We start from the raw sequence: 19,157 nt of genomic DNA on the forward strand, positions 1-19,157 counted from the left end.
AGTTAGTGGGAAATGGAACGAAGAGACATTTATTTTGGGGCAAAAGATTTTGGAGCCCCCAGTCCATCCGTGAGGGCTCTGGACACCCCTGTGGAGAACGCCTGTCTGGGAGAACCGTGGGACGACACCCAAAAATGTTGGCGCCGAATCAGCCTCTCCTGCAGGTCCTCCCTCCAGCTCCGTGACGGCCCTCCAGGCAGGAGGCTTTGGGGTCCAGGTGTCAGGGTGGAGCCCGCACCCAGCCCAGACGGCAGAGGCGCCACCCACCACCACCAGGGGTCCTGAGAAAGGAACAGCCTCCTAAATGCCAGAGGGGGCGCACACAGCCGCCCGGGCGAGGTTTCCCAGGCCCTGGGGCCTGTCCGAGCCTGGACGCGGGGGTGGGAGGGGGCAGGCTTCTCCATTTCTGCCTGGTGTGGGCATGGGGCCTTCAGGGCAGCTGCATGGGGAGAGCCTGGTGCGGGAGCCTGGGTCCAACTGCTTGGATCACTCACAGAGCGGAAAAGGGATGTGCACACACCCCAGGACCTTTGGCAGCCATGGGGACCCACCCACCAGCCCCCCTGGGCAGGTGCTGTCCTCTGGGTCATTTCCCAAAGCAGCAGGGTGAGCAGCCCAACCCAGGAGGGCCCTGCAGGGCCCCAGTGCAGGGAGCACCCCGAGGCTGGCAGCACACTCCCCAGGTGCTGTGCAGGCTCCCCGGAGGAGGGGCCCTGGGCCCTGATCCCCTCCCCCACCCCACCCAGGCAGAAATGGGAAGGTGGCTCCAGGCAGCTGGGTCCACCCGACTGACCACCCCGTTCCCAGAAGCACCTGGTCGCCTTCAGGAAAAACCCAGCCCGACTGTGGCCCCTCTGGACACAGCCCCTGGCTGGTGACCCCGCAGAGGGACATCACCTGCCACGCTGGCTCAAAGCTGCTGCCCCAGCGACCTCTCCCCGCTGGCCCAACTTCGATGTCCCCAGGGAAGGCGCGAGCGGGAGGCCCGGAACACGGGGCCATCACCTAGGGAAAACAGTCCGGGCCGCCGGACGACGCATGAGGGCCGTTGAGCCGTGGGGAGCAGGTGGGGCGCAGGAAGAGGGGAGACGCGGCAGTGGGTGGGGGTGGGCTTGGCCGCTGCACGGCAGGAGGTGGGACCCGGCTGAAGGCTCCACCCAGAGCCCAGGGCCGGAGGCGCACAGAAGCCAGGGAACCCGACCTTCAGCCCACCCTCAACTCCGCGCCCAGGGCGCTGGGCGGCGTAGCCCCCAGGTTCCGCGGGCGAGCGCACAGGTGGCAGCCCGGCCGCAGCACAGGTGTGCGGTGGGCGTGGAGCACCGCGGACACCCCCCGTCGCTGGGGGCGGGGAGGAAGAGCAGGGCGGGGCCGGACGGCCGCGCAGCTGTGTCAGCGCCGCTACCGGGAGCCACGCGCCGGGCGTACGCGCTTCCTCCGCGGGGTGGGGCTTGGGGCCGCGCCCGGCGCGATTGGCCAAACGTGCGCCCTAGGATTGGCTGGGACCCCGGCCCCCGCCTCCTCCGCCCCGGGAGGGCGGGGCACAGGTGCGGGCGGCGCGGCGCGTGCTGCCCCCGGGGGTCTCGCGCGCCTCCAGGACGGCGGCCGCGGCCACTCCCTCCCCCTGTGGCGCGCGCCGCGGGTTTGGAGGCCTTGCGGGCCGCGCGCGCGCGCGCGCGCGGCGGGGTGGGAGTGCCGAGTCGCGCATTGCGCCTGGTGTGTTGTGGCGGGGGAGCTCCGCGGGGCACCTGCCGACACTCCCGGGCTGTGCCTGGGGATCAGGCGGGGCGCGCGCGCGGTTGGCGGGGCGTGTGCCCGAGGGGGCGGGCGAGGAGGAGGGAGGAGGGCGTGAGGAAGGAGGCGGCGGCGTAGTCTATACATTTAAAAACGAGCCGTCTACGCCGCGCAGGGGGCGATCCGGTGCGGGACACGAGCGCCCCACGCTCCCCGACGCGCACGACCGACCCCCGCCCCCAGAAGACGTGCGCCGCGCGTCCCAAGGAGTCGCTGGGCGGCGCGGGGCCGGAGACCCCCTCGGGGAACTCCCGTCCCCCGCCCCGCTCCTCCGCCCGCCTTTTCCCCGCGACGCGCCGGGGGCTGACAGCAGGGGCCGGACGCGTGGGTGCGGGCGGGATGGACAGCAGTGCCCTGCCCCGGCTCGCGGCGGCCCCGTCGCCGGGCGTCCTGGGCCCCGGCGCCGCGCGGCGGAGGCCCGCGTCCCCGGAGCTGCTGCGCTGCAGCCGGCAGCGGCGGCGGCCTGGAGCTGTGGAGGCCCCGGGCGGCGGCGTGGCGGCCGTGGCGCGGCGCAACGAGCGCGAACGCAACCGCGTGAAGCTGGTGAACCTGGGCTTCCAGGCGCTGCGGCAGCACGTGCCGCTCGGCGGCGCCAGCAAGAAGCTGAGCAAGGTGGAGACGCTGCGCTCGGCCGTGGAGTACATCCGCGCGCTGCAGCGCCTGCTGGCCGAGCACGACGCCCTGCGGACCGCGCGCGCCCCGGCGCCCCGGGGGCCGCCCGCGCCGCCCTCCTGCGCTTCGTCGTCCCCGCGCTCCGCGTGCTCGTCGGACGACAGCGGCTGCGAGCGCGCGCTGAGCCCCGCGGATCGCGAGCTGCTCGACTTCTCCAGCTGGCTGGGGGGCTGCTGAGCGCCCTGGCACCCCCGAGGTAACGGCGGGGTGCGCGGGCGGGCCGGGGCGGGGCGGGGCGGCGGCTTCGCCCTCGCTCGCCCTCCGTTCCCGCTGCCACCCTTCAAGCCCGTGCAAGACCGGCGCTTGTTTGTCCGCGGTTGCAAAACTTCCTCCCCGGGCCGGGCCGCCGGCGGGGGCGGGGAGCGGGGGTGCGGGGAGGGGAGCGGCCGCGGGTCCCCGGGCCGGCGAGGGTGCTGGAGGCGGCTGGAGGCGCTTCACCTTGCAGATCGCGCTCGGGGCCGGCGCGGAGCCTGGGGCCCCGCGCCTCGCTGCGCGCCCGCAACGACGCCGCCGCCTTGGCCGAGGGAGGTGGGAGCTGGGCCGGCCCGCGGTAACGCGCCTTCTTGCCCGCAGCCCGTCGCCGGAGAGCCGACCGCAGCCAGCGGGGACGTCGCCGACGCGCGCCTCCAGCCGCCCTGAGCCCGCTCCCGACTGCTCCGGCCCCGGCGCGCTCGGACCCTTCCTGTCGGGAGCCGGGTTTAAAGAGACAGAATCTTTTCTGAACGCAGTGACTTGAAGCCGGCGGACGCTGCTGGCTACAAAGAGACCTATTTTTGTACAAAACGTCCTTAGCACAATAAACGCGATCCGCGTGCCCTCCTCCCGGCCGTCAGTCACCTGGAGCTCTCCAGCCTCGCGCAGATGCGGATAGGAGCAGCCCCGGGGGCAGGGGCCCTGGCCAGCTGCCTCCCCTCCGCGACCCGGCCTGGCCTGTGCCATGTCCCCAGCGGTGGCCCCTTCCTGCGGTCCTGTACCCACCCCTCTGAGGGTCTCTTCCCTGGACACCGCGGCCGCCTCTGTCGTGGGGGCCCAGAGGTGTGAGACTGGCCGTGGGCGGGGTCCAGCCAGGCCCCGGGTCAGGTCAGGGGTTCTTCCGCAGGTGGCAGCACGCTGCTGGGTGGTCCGGGCAGGGCACTTTTGGAAAATGCAGGTCGAGGCCGCTGACCAGCCCCGGGGCTGGACAGGTGCCGGCGGTCTGCCCTCCCCGTGGACCTGGGCTGCAGGAGTGGGCTCCGCTGTGGGTCGCCTGTGTGCCGCCAGCTGGGGGACCCTGGGCTGGGCCCAGCTTCCTGGCTGTGGGAGGACCTGTGTGGGCCCTGTCCTGTGGTCTGTGTGTAGGGCTCCGCGGGACCGGCCGGAGCCGCCCTGGAGAGGAACAAGGAAGAGCCTCCTCAGAGCGCGGGGGCCCGGCTGTCGCAGGCTCCACCTTTGACCCCGGGTGGCGGCGGCTTTCAAGTCCCCACAGCTCCCTTTTATTGTCAGGGTGTGTGAGGGGCCGAGGGGGTCCCCGAGTTGCTTTAGGGTGCAGCCGGCACTGCCTCCTTCCAGAGTGGTTGGGGCAAAGCCATGGTGGGTGGGAGTGGCAGCAGGTGGCCCCCCGTTGCTATGGTAATGGGGGGCAGGGTCTTGGGGAGCGGGGTGGGAGGTCCCCCGACCCTGGAGAAGCAGAGGTGGTCCCAGGGCCCCTTTTCCCCAGCCTGGCCTGGGGTCCTCAGGGGTCAAGGTCACAGCTGGGGTTGTAGACCGCAGGGGACAGGAAGGGCGCCTCAGCTTGTCTCAGGAGTCCCTGCCTGGGGTCAAGGCCCCCAGGATGCAGGAGGGGAGGAAGGCGTGGCCTTCCTGTGCCCGGGACCTGTGGCCCGGCAGACGCAGCCCCGTCACTGTCCTGGTTGGCCCGGTTCTCGCAAGTTTGGTTACGGGCAATTCCACACGCACATAGCACCGCGGCAAGGCTGTGGGAAAGATAAGTTTATTGGGGGAGTTAGAGGAGCTTCCGGAATCCGCCCGGAGGTCTGTGCCACACGCACGTCCCCTGGGCACTCGGAGTCCCCTCTGGGGACTCGGGCCCACTGAACCCCAGGAGAGCTGGTGCCTGTGCCCACCCCCACCTGCAGCGAACCCCGGACTTCCGGGCCCACCTCTGCACTGACCTCAGAGTCCGCACCACCCCCAGATGAACCTGTTCTTATGGCTGACACCTGGCCAGTGGCAACGTCGTCCCCAATGTCCCTAGCGTCTCCAAGGAGGGTCCCCCAGGCCACCTGGGGAGTTGGCTGCAGGGGTCCAGCAAGCACTCAGGGCTGGGGGGGGGGGAGACGGGGCCCTTGGCTGTCTGGGTGCTAGGATGGTGTGGCCGAGGCGGGGAGGGGCCCAGGTCCAGGATGGGCTCCAGCTGCCGACTGGTGACCACCTGGCTTTTTATCCAAAGGGGACAGCAGGGGTCCCCCCTGGCCTCTCACCTGCCTACCCTTGAGGTAGGGTGGCCCCAGGCTCCGGCACCAATGCTGAAGTCATAGGGAGCATGATGGGAACTGCTTCATTCCTAAGCCCTGGGGATACTCCTGGGCCTTCCGGGAAGGGTGGCCCAGCGGCTCCCCGGGGAGGCCACGTGGACACGGCCCCGCCCGGCCCAGGGGCCCAGCCATCTGGGCTCTGCCTGGGGCTGCCCGGATTGTAGCAGCTGATTCCAGGTGAAAGGTGACTGGGACCAGGGCTGGAGAATGGGGTGGGCGGGGAAGGGACGGTGCTTATAGCCTTGGTGGAAGGCAGGTGACCAGGGGCGCCTTTGCCGGTGACGCTCCCCTGGGGGTGCAGGGGCCCACAGCAAAGACCAGAGCTCCATCCAGCGGCACGTGGCCATCAGGGATCCAGAGGGTCTCACACACCCATCACAGTGGCCACCCAAGGACCTGTGCTCGGTGTCGTGTGGGCCTGGGTCCTCCTCGCGGTGAGGGGGCTTCATTGGTGCGACGCCCCCCTTCCCCCATGGAGGCCCAGAGGCAGTGCCGAGGGTGGGGCATCCAGGCCTGCCCAGGTCCCCTGCCTGCTCCTCCTTTGCTGCATTGGGAACCTGGGGGGGGGGGTGTCTGTGCCACACAGAGACCCTGCGCTCGGGGAGTCTGGGGTCGTAACCCACAGGCTGTGTCTGCACCCTGGTCTGGGCAGTGGGGGGCGTCTCGGGGTCCGGGCCCCCGTGCAGGCTTTGCAGCCTCCCCAGGCTGTGGCCGCTGCCCTCCCCCGAGCCAGCCCAGGCCGTGTGCGCTGCCAGTGGCTCTTCCTGTCCTGGGGCAGCCTCTGGGGGCCCCTGTTGGGTGGGGGCGGGGGTCCCTTACTGGGGTCTCAGCAGCACAGCTGCATCTGGGAGGAATTGGCCTGAGAGGCTGTGGAGGGGAGAGGCAGCTCCAGGCGGGGGTGGAGGGCAAGCCTGGCTCCGTGGACTCTGTGCCCAAGGGGAGGATGGCTCCTCTGGGGGACCCTGGGGGACCCTGGACAGACGGGCAGGGCCACACCCCTAGCCCTTTGCCTCTGAAAATGCCACGTGGGCCAGGTGGGGCCGGCAGCCCACCCCCGGAAGACAGAGCTCACTGTGCTCTTGACTCCTGTGGGATGCTGGCCTGCCCACGTCCACCAGGAGCCCACAGAGGCTGTGAAGGGGCCACAGGCGTGGGCGGGGGTGGGGGCTGCCCACTGGGGAGTGGCCCTCCCTGCGGGCACTGGCCCCACCTGCTGGCCCAGACGGCCAGTGACCCCAGCCAGCTTCAATCCAAGCCCCTCTCAAGGGAGGTGCGTGGACACTGCTCTCTCCCTGCTGAGACGGGCAGGGCCTCGTCAGCAAGTCAGCCCAGGGGGCTCTGGCCTCTGAGGCAGTGGGCAGGGCTCAGAGGGGCTTCCTGAGAGCTGGACTGGGGGGCAGGGGCCAGACCAGGGCCCCTCGCACTCTGCCCATGCCCAGGCCTCCCCTTGGTGGGGGCTGGCAGACAGGAGGGAGAGGGTCCCTGGGAGCAGGTGCAGGCCTGACCCAGACCACGGTCTTGAGCCCTCCCGGGCTGCCCCCAGCCTCTGGCCATGATTAATGGGGCCATCAGTCATCCAGGGGCCCTGAATGGCACAGACTCCCGCACCTCCCCCCGCCAGCCTTGCCTCCCGCGGTGCCCCCCGCTGAGGCTGGGACCCTGGCCCCCTCGAACACTGCAATGGGCCATTGTCACCAGAGCCCTGAGCCACCAGCTGCCCAGGTGCCCCCCTCGGAGGGGCAGACCCCGCCCAGAGCACCTGCCCCCTCCCCACAGCAGCCCCCGAGGACGCTGGGCCGTGGTGGGAGGAGCAGGCGCCTGCCTGGCTGCGCAGGGGCTGAGCTGCACCCCCGGGGCCCAGACCTCCGGAGGACCAGACACAGAGGACCGTGGGGGGCTCGGCCTGCAGGCAACTCGGGACCCCTCTCTCTGTAGGAGGTGATGGACCAGAAAGGACAAACACTGGAGTTGACTGGCGCCCAAAGAGGACGTGTGACAAAGCCAGGCGTTCTGACTGGAGGGGCGGCCCCTGTGCAGTCAGCGGGGGCTCCCCTGCCGCGGCCCCCGAGCTGGGGCGGCCTCAGCAGCGCACGGTCACCCGCGGGAGGCTGAGTCCCAGGTGCGGGTGCTTGGGGGCCGCCCCGCGCCCACTGCCCCACCGCTTTCCTGGACTTTCTGCTGGCGTCTTCGCCCCGTGTCCTCCCGTGGTGGGGCTCTGTGTGGCCTGTGTCCTCGGCTCCTCTCCTTGTGAGGACACGGCCTGCATCAGGCCCCCCGAGACCCTCACTGAACTGCGTCACCCCCTTAAAGGGCCAGGCCCCAGGCAGTCACATCCTGAAGTGCTGGGGTTCAGGGCCGTGATTCAGCCGGTGACGGACAGGGACAGAGGGGCCTCCTACAGGCTCCAGCCCCAGGGCCCCGTCCCTGTCCCCCCGTGGGCCCTGCTGCAGGGGGGCAGCCTGTGAAGGTCACCTGCGGGTGCCCATGTGGCCTCGGACAAGACCAGGACTCCCAGGGGCCACAGAGGCTTCCTGGTGTCTGCCCACCATGTCCCAGCTGCCCGGTGGCAGAGGGGGGCACAGGCCGGGGGACACAGTGGGGCTGCATGGCTGGACTCGCTGGGATCACCACCTACCTGTGACATCGTGGACCAGGACCCCCGGGACAGCTCTGATAGGTGGAGGAGGGGCGGCAGGGGTCCTGGGGGCTGAGGTCATAGGCCAGAGGGAGGAGCCACTTCTCGCCTGTCCCACCTGTGTCTGTGTGGCGCCCAGGGAGTGGCTTGGTTTCCTGGGCCCACATGGTCCAGACCCTGCCACCCTGACATCATCCTCACCTGGGAGCCCTGGGGCTCTGCCCAGGCCGCCCTGAGCAGCATGCAAATCTCCAAGGAAATCCAGGTAGGGCCGGGGGCCGGGGCGGGGTCGGGAGGACAGGGAGGGGCTGGGCTGGGGGGGGGGGCTCGACATTTGCTTCTCATTTGAATGCCTTCTCTGAGCTGGCAGGTGCGGCCTGGAACAGGGGGTGTCCCCTCCCTCCCTCCCTCCCACCACGGCCCTCAAGCCGGCCAGCTTTTGGGGGCTCTGGGCTGTGCCACGTCTGCCCTTCCCCACCCCAAGCCCAGCCTTGCCAGCTGTCCCTGCCCCTGCAGGGTGCACAGAGCTGGAAGCTTGGGACCCAATTCTCGGATGAGGAGACTGAGGGTGGAAGCGGGAGGTGTTGGGGTCGGGTGGGTCCCCGGGGCGTGGCGGGGGCAGGGCGGTGTGGGCGTGCGGGGTGCGGTTGGTGCCCGTGAGCCTCCTCTGTGGCCCCTGCACGGCTCCTGCTCCCAGAGGGCACGGATGTCCCTGCAGATGACAGCCTTGCCACCCTGGAGGGCATGGGGGCCCGTCGTCTGCAAAGACGGCTCCCACACTGCTGGGCGGAGCACCCCGTCCATGGGGCGCATCTGGGCCCCCGTCTGAGGGATGGAGAGCCCCCTCCCCCCATCTGACCCTCGTGGCCGCCCTCATCGCCCTGACTGTCCCTGCTGGTGGTGCCAGGCCCTGGGCTGCTTTCCTGAAGACGGGGAGGGGGTTGTGCAGCCTGGCGCTGGGGGTTGAACTTAAGGACCAAACCGTGGGAACCCTGGGCTCCCGGCCTGTGCACCAAGAGGCCATGTGCATGGGGTGTGCTCGGTCGGGTAGCTGCCTGGGCCTGGAGACCACCTGTGCCCAGCCCGGTGTCCCCGGCTTCCAGGTCCCCTGGGAGGGTTTGTGGGTCTTGGGAGCACCCAATGACAGCTCCGTAGTCTTTTACTTGGACTCAAAATACCGGAAGAGCAAGAGAGCAGGTGCACCCTGGCACCGCCTGCCCAAGGCACCCCCGGAGACCCGACCCCACGCGGGCCCCCTTTCCCGGGCCCTCCACTCTGTCCTGGCCAGGTTTGTCCTCAACACACAGTGCAAGCCCTTCGCATCCGGGGCGCTGGAGGCCACGCCCACTGCTCTTGGCGGTCAGTAGGCGGCCCTAGCCTTTTCCTCTCCTGCTCCGGGGATGGGCCTGGGGTTGCCAACAGTGCTCGGGGGGCCGCTTGTGCTTGTGGCTGAGTCTGGGTGGACTCGAGCTCCCTGCTCTGCCTTGTATCTGCGCAGGGGGAGACAGGCCAGGGCCCACTGCCCCACCATCACCCATGTGTGCGCCAAGGCCCTGCGCTGAGTGAGAGACATCGGCCTCAGCCACAGCTGTGAAGTCAGCAGGTGCAGTCAGCAGGTGCAGGGGCTGCGGTCAGCAGGTGCAGGTGCTGGGGGGCAGCTTGAGGGCCCCGGCACAGAGCGGAGTCCGGGGCTCAGGACAGTCCCATCTGCTCACCTCCCTTCTCCATCTCCTGGGCTGGGCAGACGGTGGTTACAGTTAGCCATGGTCCATTTTTAAACAAGAGGAAGAAGCCTGAGTTCACACAGGTGGGACGCTTGGCCGGCCGTGCTTGGAGCCCCTGTGTGTGCTCACCTGGGCCTAGGCAGGGACGCAGCGGGAGGTGAGGACCCAACCCTGACTGTCACAAATGCTTCCCTCCTCCCGCCTCGGCCCCCAGGCCTGGACCCCGTCCTCTGGGATCCCTGGGGCTCCCCAAGCCTCCGTGGGAGCCAGGAGGGGTCCTGATGTGGGGCTGGGGGCTTCCTGGGGTGACACTGGCTGTGCTGTGCCCCAGAGAGGGTGGGGAGCGCAGGGCCAGGGCAGGGCTGTAGTAGCTGGGGTGGGGGGAGCTGGGCGTGAGGGTAGGCAGCTCAGCAGCGCCTGGCCCCACCCCCGAAGCCCCTGGCTCCTCCCCGCCGGCCCAGGGCAGTGCTGGTTCAGGTCCAACCTGTTCTGGGCCGCACCCGCTGCCGCTGGGGGTGGATTCCAGCTTCTGCCCCTGCCCCACTTCTCCCCGGCCCCCACCCAGCTCAGCCGCCTGCTGCCCGCCCCAGCCCGGGTGTGGCCCCGACTCCCATACACGTGCAGGCACACGTGCGCGCAGGCACGCCGAGACAGACATGCGGACGGGGACACGTGGAGACACACACACCGACACCCGGAGACAGATTCAGACTTCAGAAAGCTGGTGGAAAACACAATTAAGGATGCTTATTGGGGTGCAAAATAAAAAAACTTGAGAACCCAGGCATTGGTTTTTTTCAAAACATGCATGTCCTGCACGCTTTTTGGAGGCATGGGGGGCATACGTGGACACAGTCCCGGGTGAACACGGAGGCAGCCCCCTCCCCCGCCACGCCCCAGGCAGCTCTGGCTCGCAGGCTGGGGCCCTGCAGGTCCGGCAGCGGGAGGCCGGCCTCAGCTCCCTGCCCCCAGGCCCTGTCCAAAGGGAGCGTCTCTCGGTTACATAGTTGAGTCCTTTGCCGAGTCTTGCAATCCGGGCTCTTTGCTTTCTTGCCGTCCAGTTTGGAGAGGTCTCTGTCTACGCTGGGATCGGGTCGGCCTCTGACGTGTGACCGACCCCCCGGCCCCTACGGCCGCTCTTCTCCTGCCGCCTTTCCCCGAAGACGCCTCTCGTATTTCACGAAGTGCCACGTGTCGGCTTCTTCCCCCCGGTGGGCCGCGCCGTGGTGGGAGCTCTTTGCCTAGCCCATGGGTGCTGGCTCAGGGCTGCTGGGCCCCAGAGGCACACACACCTGTCCCGGGGCTGTCGCCGGTGGGGGCGGTGGGTCCTCGGAGCACGGAGGTGGGCGCTGCTCCGAAGCCACCGCCGCGCTGCCCTCGGCTGGCGGATGGTGACTGTGCTTCCTTCTGGAAGTTTGCTGGGAAGCCTTTTTTTTTTTTTTTTTTAAGATTGACTTATTTATTTGAAAGTCAGAGTTACAGAGAGAGAGAGAGAGAGGTCTTCCATCCCCTGGTTCATTCCCTAATTAGCTGCAATGGCTGGAGCTGCACCGATCTGAAGCCAGGAGCTTCACCTGGGGCTCCCGCGTGGATGGTGGCGGCAGTGGCGGCGGTGCTGGGCCGTTCTCCGCTTCCTTCCCAGGCCATCAGCAGGAGCTGAATTGGAAGTGCAGCAGCCAGGACGCGAGCCGGTGTCCACGTGGGATGCTGGTGTCACAGGCAGCGGCTTCCCCCAACCCCCGCCACGGCGCCGGCCCCCATGCTGTCTTGGTTCCTGTAGCTTTGTCGTAAATATTTGGTAAACCACGAGGGGAGGGGTGGTGTGGGTGCCGAGGTCCACCTGGGGACAGCTGGCGTCTGAGCCACACAGAAGCAGCTCACCCACCAGCACGGTGCCTCTTCCCACCGGTTTGGATATTCTTCGACTTCTCCTGTTGCCTTCAGCACACGGAAGCCACACGCTTTGCCACACGGACGCCAGTGCTCTGTTCTCGAAGTGGAGCTGCCGTCGTGCGGGGTGGCGGCGCCGGCTGCCGGCAGCCAGAGCAGGTTTTCCGTGCGCGGAGTTACCCCGGGATTCCCCGAGCTCGCGCATTGGTCTCAGGAGCTTTTGGCAGCTCTGGGATTTCCTACACGGTGTCCACGTCGTCGTGGACAGAGAGCGTTCTATTGCCTACTTTCCTACCGTGTATGGGGCTGGCCACGGGGCGCAGCGGGAGTTCAGCCGCGCCGGCGTTAGCGAGGCGAGCGCTGCTTCCAGTCCAGCTCCCAGAACCGCCTGGGGTCGGCAGGTGGCGGCTCAAGCGTCTGGGTCCCCCACTGCACCCTGCCTCACTGTGTGTGCTGCCATGCCCTTTGTTTTAAACAAATATTTCTTTATTTATTTGAGAGGCAGAGTTACAGAGAGAGAGAGAGGTCTTCCATCCGCTGGTTCACTCCCCTGATGGCCACAACAGCCAGAGCTGCGCCGATCCGAAGCCAGGAGCCGGGAGCTTCTTCCAGGTCTCCCACGCGTGTGCAGGGGCCCAAGCACTTGGGCCATCTTCTACTGCTTTCCCAGGCCACAGCAGGGAGCTGGATCAGAAGTAGAGCAGCCGGGATTGGAACCAGCGCCCACGTGGGATGCCAGCGCTGCAGGTGGAGGCTGAGCCCACCCGCCCAGCGCCAGCCTCTTCCAGTCCGAGCCTGGAGGTCTTCCGGGGGCGGAGTCTCGGTCTCCTTGTCTGAGAGCCTCTGTGCTGGGTGGAGCGCGTTCGCATCTTCTGGCAGTCGGGCTGGGACTCTGCCACACGCTGCAGACGCCGGCGGGCCTTGCCCTCAGGGTCCTCCTGCCCCACGCGCTCGGAGCTCCGTTTCCTTCTCAGTGGTTCTGTAGAACCTCCTCCTCACGTCCTCAGGTTCTCGGCACCGTCCTCTGCAGCTCTGCGTCCAAACTCCCAGGATGCCGCAAGCTCTTCCGCGCTCTGGGCTGCTCTGGGCCCCTCCTCGCATCCCAGCTTCCAGGAATTTCACCGTGTGTCCCGTGTCTGAGGTGTGAGTGCCCGTGTTCCGTGTATCCTGTGTCTGAGGTGTGAGTGCCCATGTGTCCTGTGTGTCCCGTGTCTGAGGTGTGAGTGCCCATGTGTCCTGTGTGTCCCGTGTCTGAGGTGTGAGTGCCCGTGTGCCCCATGTGTCCCGTGTCTGAGGTGTGAGTGCCCGTGTGCCCCATGTGTCCCGTGTCTGAGGTGTGAGCGCCCGTGTGTCCCGTGTGTCCTGTGTCTGAGGTATGAGCGCCCGTGTGCCCCGTGTGTCCCGTGTCTGAGGTGTGAGTGCCCATGTGTCCTGTGTGTCCCATGTCTGAGGTGTGAGCACCCGTGTGTCCCGTGTGTCCTGTGTGTCCCGTGTCTGAGGTATGAGTGCCCGTGTGTCCCGTGTCTGAGGTGTGAGTGCCCGTGTGTCCCGTGTGTCCCGTGTCTGAGGTGTGAGTGCCCGTGTGTCCTGTGTGTCCCATGTCTGAGGTGTGAGCACCCGTGTGTCCCATGTGTCCTGTGTGTCCCATGTCTGAGGCGTGAGTGCCATGTGTCCTGTGTGTCCCGTGTCTGAGGTGTGAGCGCCCGTGTGCCCCATGTGTCCCGTATCTGAGGTGTGAGTGCCCGTGTGTCCCATGTCTGAGGTGTGAGTGCCCGTGTGTCCCGTGTGTCCCGTGTCTGAGGTGTGAGTGCCCGTGTGTCCCGTGTCTGAGGTGTGAGCGCCCGTGTGTCCCGTGTGTCCTGTGTCTGAGGTATGAGTGCCCATGTGTCCTGTGTGTCCCGTGTCTGAGGTGTGAGTGCCCATGTGTCCCGTGTCTGTGGTGTGAGTGCCCATGTGTCCTGTGTGTCCCGTGTCTGAGGTGTGAGTGCCCATGTGTCCCGTGTCTGTGGTGTGAGTGCCCATGTGTCCTGTGTGTCCCGTGTCTGAGGTGTGAGTGCCCGTGTGTCCTGTGTCTGGTTTGAGCATCCATGTGTCCTGCGTTTGTGCTTTGCGTGTTCCAATTTCTTTTTCCTTGCCGTTTCCACCTGCGCACACACGTGAGCTCTTCGGAGGGGATGTAAGCAATCGTGGAAACTGGAATTTAAGGAGAAGCTGACTTTGGCGCCCACATTTAGAATTCTGCGGGTCGCTCTGTGCAACACGCATGTTCCGTGTGCGAAGGCCTCTCAGATTTCAGAATCGTTTCCACATGATAAAGGTACCCTTACTTTATTCCCCAAGAATTCACCAAACTTTTCATTTCTCATTTTATTCAAAAGAGAGAGAGCTAGAGAGAGACCCCTCCATCACTGTTCACCCCCAGATGCCCACAGAGGCCGTGCTGGGCCAGGCCTGGACAAGGAGCCTGGCCCTCTGTCCGTGCAGGTCTCCCCCGTGGGTGACAGGGCCGAGGGCCTGAACACCGCCTGCTGCCTCCAGGGCGCACTGATCAGGGCTGGGGGAGTGGACACGGGGCCAGGGTGGCTGATCAGGGCTGGGGGAGTAGACACGGGGCCAGGGCGGGCTGAGCAGGGCCAGGGGAGTGGACGCGGGGCCAGGGCGGGCTGAGCAGGGCCGGGGGAGTGGACGCGGGGCCAGGGCGGGCTGAGCAGGGCTGGGGGAGTGGACGCAAGGCCTGAGTGTGCTGAGCAGGGCCGGGGGAGTGGACGTGAAGAGAGGTCTCTCATCCACTGGTTCACTCCTCAGATGTCTGTGATGGCTGGAGCTGAGCCAGGCTGAAGCCAGGAGCCCACGTGGGTGCAGAGGCCCAAGGACTTGGGCCATCTTCCACTGCTTTCCCAGACCATAGCAGAGAGCTGGATCGGAAGTGGAGCAGCCGGGACTCGAACCCGTGCCCATGTGGGATGTCGGCGGCTTAGCTCCCTATGCCCTTGCCCAGCCGGGCACAGGGGTTTGTGATTCCCCAGCATTGCTGGCTTTCGCCGGTGCCTCAGTTTGATGGTGATTTGAGGCTTCTGCTCCCCGGGCTGGGGTGGGGCGTGTGTGTGGAGCTGCCCGGCTGTCCCATGAGCGTGCAAGGAGGTGCACACAGGCCGCCCGTGTCCCCGAGGCTCCCCGGCCTGCACCCAGCATGTGCCAGGCCTGAATCCTCACCTGTGTCTGTGCAGGGCTTGCTCAGGCTCTCATCGGGGTCCAGCTGTCCTGGGGCTCAGGTGTACGCAGGTGATGGGGCACACCCTGGAGCCCGAGCAGGGGCAGCCCAGGCTCTTAGCCTCCTCTTCTGGGGTCCTCAGGAGCACGTGGTGGGCAGGGGCATGGGGGGCAGCCCCGGAGGAGCCTCCTGGAGCTACAGCCTTGACTCACCCACGCGCCTCCCCAGGCGCCTCCGCTGGGCACCTGCCCAACCTCAGCTACGTCCTGCCCCTCGCAGCCCTGGCCTTGAGGAGCTCTGCAGGGTGGGGGAACGCTCAGCTCCCTCTCCAGATGGGGGGCTGGGGCCGGGGGAGACACGTGGCCAGGGTCACGCGGGTCCCAGCTCCGCCCAGTCTGTCGCTCAGGCCGAATCCCACAGCCCGGCCATTTCCCGAGAAAAGACCCAGCTCAGGGCTCTGGAGCCCAAGAAGGCACAGCTCAGGGCACGGGCCATGTGGGCGACTGAGCAAGTGCCAGCCCCACCTCCCACCCGCTGCGCTCACAGCCACGGGGACCCCACCCTGCCAAGCGCTCCCTGCCCTGGTCACCTCCCCATGCCCCCAGCAGGTCCCGGGGGCGCCCTGGAGACAGCGGGATGGAATTCCTGCGGACACTGCATCCCGGGGTTGCGGCCGCTTCTCTCCCTGTCTCGTTGCTGGCGCGAGGAGCCCCCGGTGGCCAGGGGACACTGGGACGGTGCTGCCCTCAGGGCCTAGACCAGCTGTGAAGGGCGCAGGCTGGGTCCACTCGTCTCTGCACCGGCAGTGGACGGCCAGGTGTGGTGCTCACAGCTCTGCCCACTAGGGCTTCCTGTCGCTGTCTGAGGGGCCGTGGGGTGAGAGAGGCCCCACCTCGGCTCCCGGGGGCCCAGCTGACTGACCAATGGATCCAGCCCGGGGCCCATCCTCGCCCTCTCTCGCGGGCCCAGGGCACCGCCCTGGGAGCTCACCCTGGGATGGCGTTGGAGCCCTGCTTCCCTGGTGTTCCTGTGCCCCCTGCCTGTCCCAACCTGAGGGACGACAGCTGGGCTCGCCTGCCTCACGACGCACCGGGTGTGGCCCCGTGAGTCTGGGCCACGTCTCTTCCGTGGGGCTTCCCGGGCTCCGTGGTTGGCCCCTGTGCCGTGGGCAGCGACTTCATAGCAGGGCTTCACGGGGATGCCCCAGTCCTTGCCCCCTGCTGCGCCCACCAGCCCCGTCCTCGAAGTGTCTCCAGTATGGGGGGCCAGCGGCTGGGCTGGGGTCCACCCTGAGGTCCTCTTCACTTTGGACCGAGAGCAGCAGCATCAGCCCCTTTCCCGGGCGCCCCCTGCCGGCGCCGCGTCTCCCACTCCCTGCCGGTGGATGGAAGACCTCTCCCTCCCTGTCTCTGCCTTTCAAATAAATAAATAAATAACTCTCTTAAAAAGGGGGTTTATTTCCGTCCTCTGGTTCACTCCCCAAATGGCCACAACAGCCAGGGCTGGACCAGGCTGAAGCCGGGAGCCGGGAGCTCCGTCTGGGTCTCCCACGCGGGAGGCAGGGGCCCGAGCGCTTGAGCCGCCACCGCAGCGTCAGGATACCCATCAGCAGGGAGCTGGGACTTGAAGGGCACCCGGATACGGAAGGCCGGTGGCCCAAGTGGCTGCTGAACCGGCCACCCCACCTCCACCCGCCGCCACTGGAGAGGGTCTCTCCTTTGTAATGTGACAGACAGAAGTGTGATCCTTGGGGCCGGGGCTGGCACAGCGGTGAAGACTCTGCCCGGGGCACCCGCCCCAGGTTGCAGTGCCTGGTTTCAGTCTCAGCTTTGCCTCCCGTTCCGGCTTCCTGCCGACGCGCCCCTGGGAGGCCGCAGGTCCTGGCTCAAGCGGTGGATGGGGACACCTGGAGGGAGTTTCTGGCCCCCTCCCCCGGCATCAGCGGTTGCTGTGGGCAGCTGGGGAGTGGGCCATTGTCTGCAGGCCATTAGCAGGAAGCTGGATCGGAAGCGGAGCAGCTGGGCCGGGAAGCCGCAAAGCCAGGTGTGGCAGGCGGCGGCGTCCCCTGCTGGGATTTCCGGTTTCTCGAATCGCGGTTGGAAAGGCTGCCGGGGGTAATCCTGACACTCTTCGCTCTGCAGCCTGGCACACGGCTGCTATCGGAGAGGCCGTGTGTGTGCGGTCCGTGTGCTCCACCGCGTGGCTGGGCGAGGTGTGTGTTCCCACTCTGGTTTTCCATCAGGCTGACCTCTCCGCAGGTGCCTGTGACCCCTGGGAGCTGTGCTGTCCGCCCTGCTGGCCGGGGGTGCGCACACGCTCGTGACGCCCCCCCCTCCCCGGGCACATGGGTCCTTCCGTCGTTACCAAAGGTCTTGCTCGCTCCCTGTTGCAGCCTGACTTCCGGGCAGCTGTGTCGGACAAGAGCATGGAGGAGCCCTGTCCTCGGTTCTGTGCGCCCCCAGAGCTCCAGGGCGTCTCCCGCAGGGCGTGGCCGTGAGGATTTTTTTGAGTGGCGCTCGATACTTGCACATACTTCTGGGGTGCGGTGTGATGGTTCAGGAACGATCAGAGGCGGGTGATGGGCTGAATCCTCCCCTCAAATAGTCATCATTTCTTTGTGTCGGGAACATTCAAAATCCTCCGTGTTGGGGGGCCGGCGCTGTGGCACAGCCGGTAAAGCCTCCACCTGTGGCGCTGGGATCCCAGATGGACGCCAGCTTGAGTCCCGGCTGCTCCACTTCCCATGCAGCTCCCTGCTATGGCCTGGGAGGGCAGCAGAAGACGGCCCAGGTGCTTGGGCCCCTGCACCCACCTGACGCTGCGTCCTGGGTGCCCCTCTTGGGGATGCTGCTCCTTGTTCTGTTTGAGAAAGCGCTCACGTCAGGAAATGAGTGGGGGTCACGACCATGTTTAGGAGGCGACCTCAGCCTGAGACCCCCGGTCTTGGCCTCTTGTGTCTGTGTCCTGAGGGGTCCCCTCTGGCTGCCCCGGCACTCTCCCCTGGGGAGCCCCCGCCACCATGCACCTCTCCCCCCGGGGAGCCCCCGCCACCGTGCACCTCTCCCCCCGGGGAGCCCCCACCACCATGCACCTCTCCCCCCGGAGAGCGCCCACCACCGTGCACCTCTCCCCCGGGGAGCCCCCGCCACTGTGCACCTCTCCCCCGGGGAGCGCCCACCACCGTGCACCTCTCCCCCCGGAGAGCGCCCACCACCGTGCACCTCTCCCCCGGGGAGCCCCCGCCACCATGCACCTCTCCCCCCGGAGAGCGCCCACCACCGTGCACCTCTCCCCCGGGGAGCCCCCGCCACCATGCACCTCTCCCTGGATCCCTGTGCCATTTCTAGGTTGCTGCTCCCACGGCCAGGCCAAGGGCATCTTGTGTCCCTGCGTGGCCGTCCCTCTGCGTGTCGTCCTCGGCTCCTGTCCTGGTGAGGAAGCAGCTCGTCCCTAGGGCCTTGCTTTGCACGGCCCCAGGTGCACGTCCAGCCACATGTGAGCGCCCGTGCCACGGCACTGATGTGGGCTCCAGGGACGTGGTCACAGCACAGCCGCGACAGCGAGGGAGCCCTGCCTGCCCCAGGCAGTTGCAGCCGCCCGGACCCCGGCATCCCCAGGACCCTCCTCCAGAGCTGCCCGGGCACCGCCCTGCCCCCACCCCCACCGGCAGCCACCCCCCAGCCCATCCCCCTGGCCTCGCTGCCTCAGCCCCCGCAGGGCTTCCTGGGCTCACCTTGGGCCAGTCTGGCTTTCCTTGTGCGCGCGGCTGCCCCTCTCTGCTGCCGGAGTCATCGCCCCGGCACACACGGAGCAGCCCCGGTCCTGGCCCAGGCACCAGAGCCGCGCCCGGCACAGCAGCTTCCCTGCCCAGCCCCGCTCCCTGCTGTCCTGAGCCCTGCCTCTGACCCTGTCCCGGGCCCCGGCAGCCCTGCAGCTGCACCAAGGACACGGCCAGTGCCTCCAGCTGGGGAGGGGCCCCTCGCAGGAGCCGGCGTGGCCTCACTGGCAGCCGCGCGGCCTCTCTGAGACAGTTTATCCCGTGTGTTTTCATGCTTCACTCATCAGAGACGGAGCTGCCTGCGGGTTTACTCTTCAAATGCCGGCAACAGGCAGGGCTGGCCGGGCAGAAGGCAGGAGTCCTGAGCCCCGTCCATTCTCCCACGTGGGTGGCAGGAGCCCACGCACTTGCGCCGTCACCCGCTGCCAGCCGGGTGCATCTCAGCAGGAAGTGGGACTCGAAGCCGGGCACTTCGAGGTGGGATTGTGGCGGCCCGGGCACGATGCTGCTCTCTTCCGGTGGTGCCGCGACTTTGGTGCAGGCCCAGGGGGCTGGAGAGAGAGCTGGGGGCTCCGCGTTCCCGCGGGCAAGGGGCCCACGCCGGCCCTGGCAGAGCTCGGCTTCTCTCGGCCCTGGGCCCGCCCGTGGCCTGCTGTGGCTCTGGCACTCCACTCGAAGGCGTGACTCCCCGGGAACTCTCGCCCGCAGCAGGAGCCTTGGGGCTGGAGTGCAGGGCTCAGTGCCACGTGGGGCAGTCCCAGCTCGGCGCAGGACAGGCTGCCCCCTGCCCCCACCTGGCCCAGCCCACCGCGGGGGGCCGGGGGGAGACCCTCTTGGCTGCGGCCGTGGGTGAGGGGTCGCACACCAGGGCTCAGGTCCCAGCGCCAGGCCGGGGTGGGGGCCCCGTCGGGAGGAGGGGGGTTGAGAGGACAGCACAGTGCAC

General features: G+C 67.8%; 1 protein-coding gene across 1 annotated transcript; it reads left to right on the top strand.

Moving 5' to 3' along the window:
* Positions 1–1,888: 1,888 nt before the first annotated feature.
* On the top strand, positions 1,889–3,280 carry ASCL2 (achaete-scute family bHLH transcription factor 2). Its single transcript, XM_070063645.2, has 2 exons — positions 1,889–2,659; positions 3,037–3,280. The coding sequence occupies exon 1, from the start codon at positions 2,131–2,133 to the stop codon at positions 2,638–2,640; it is 510 nt and encodes a 169-aa protein (XP_069919746.1). The 5' UTR covers positions 1,889–2,130; the 3' UTR covers positions 2,641–2,659; positions 3,037–3,280.
* Positions 3,281–19,157: the final 15,877 nt, after the last annotated feature.

This window comes from Oryctolagus cuniculus, chromosome 1, assembly GCF_051225735.1.
Source record: "Oryctolagus cuniculus isolate XC-2025 breed Fujian yellow rabbit chromosome 1, ASM5122573v1, whole genome shotgun sequence".
NCBI classification, from domain to species: Eukaryota; Metazoa; Chordata; class Mammalia; order Lagomorpha; family Leporidae; genus Oryctolagus; species Oryctolagus cuniculus.

What these genes read in the sequence shown, in the direction of transcription:
- ASCL2 (XM_070063645.2), top strand. Translation starts at nt 2,131, where the DNA reads ATGGACAGCAGTGCCCTGCCCCGGCTCGCGGCGGCCCCGTCGCCGGGC.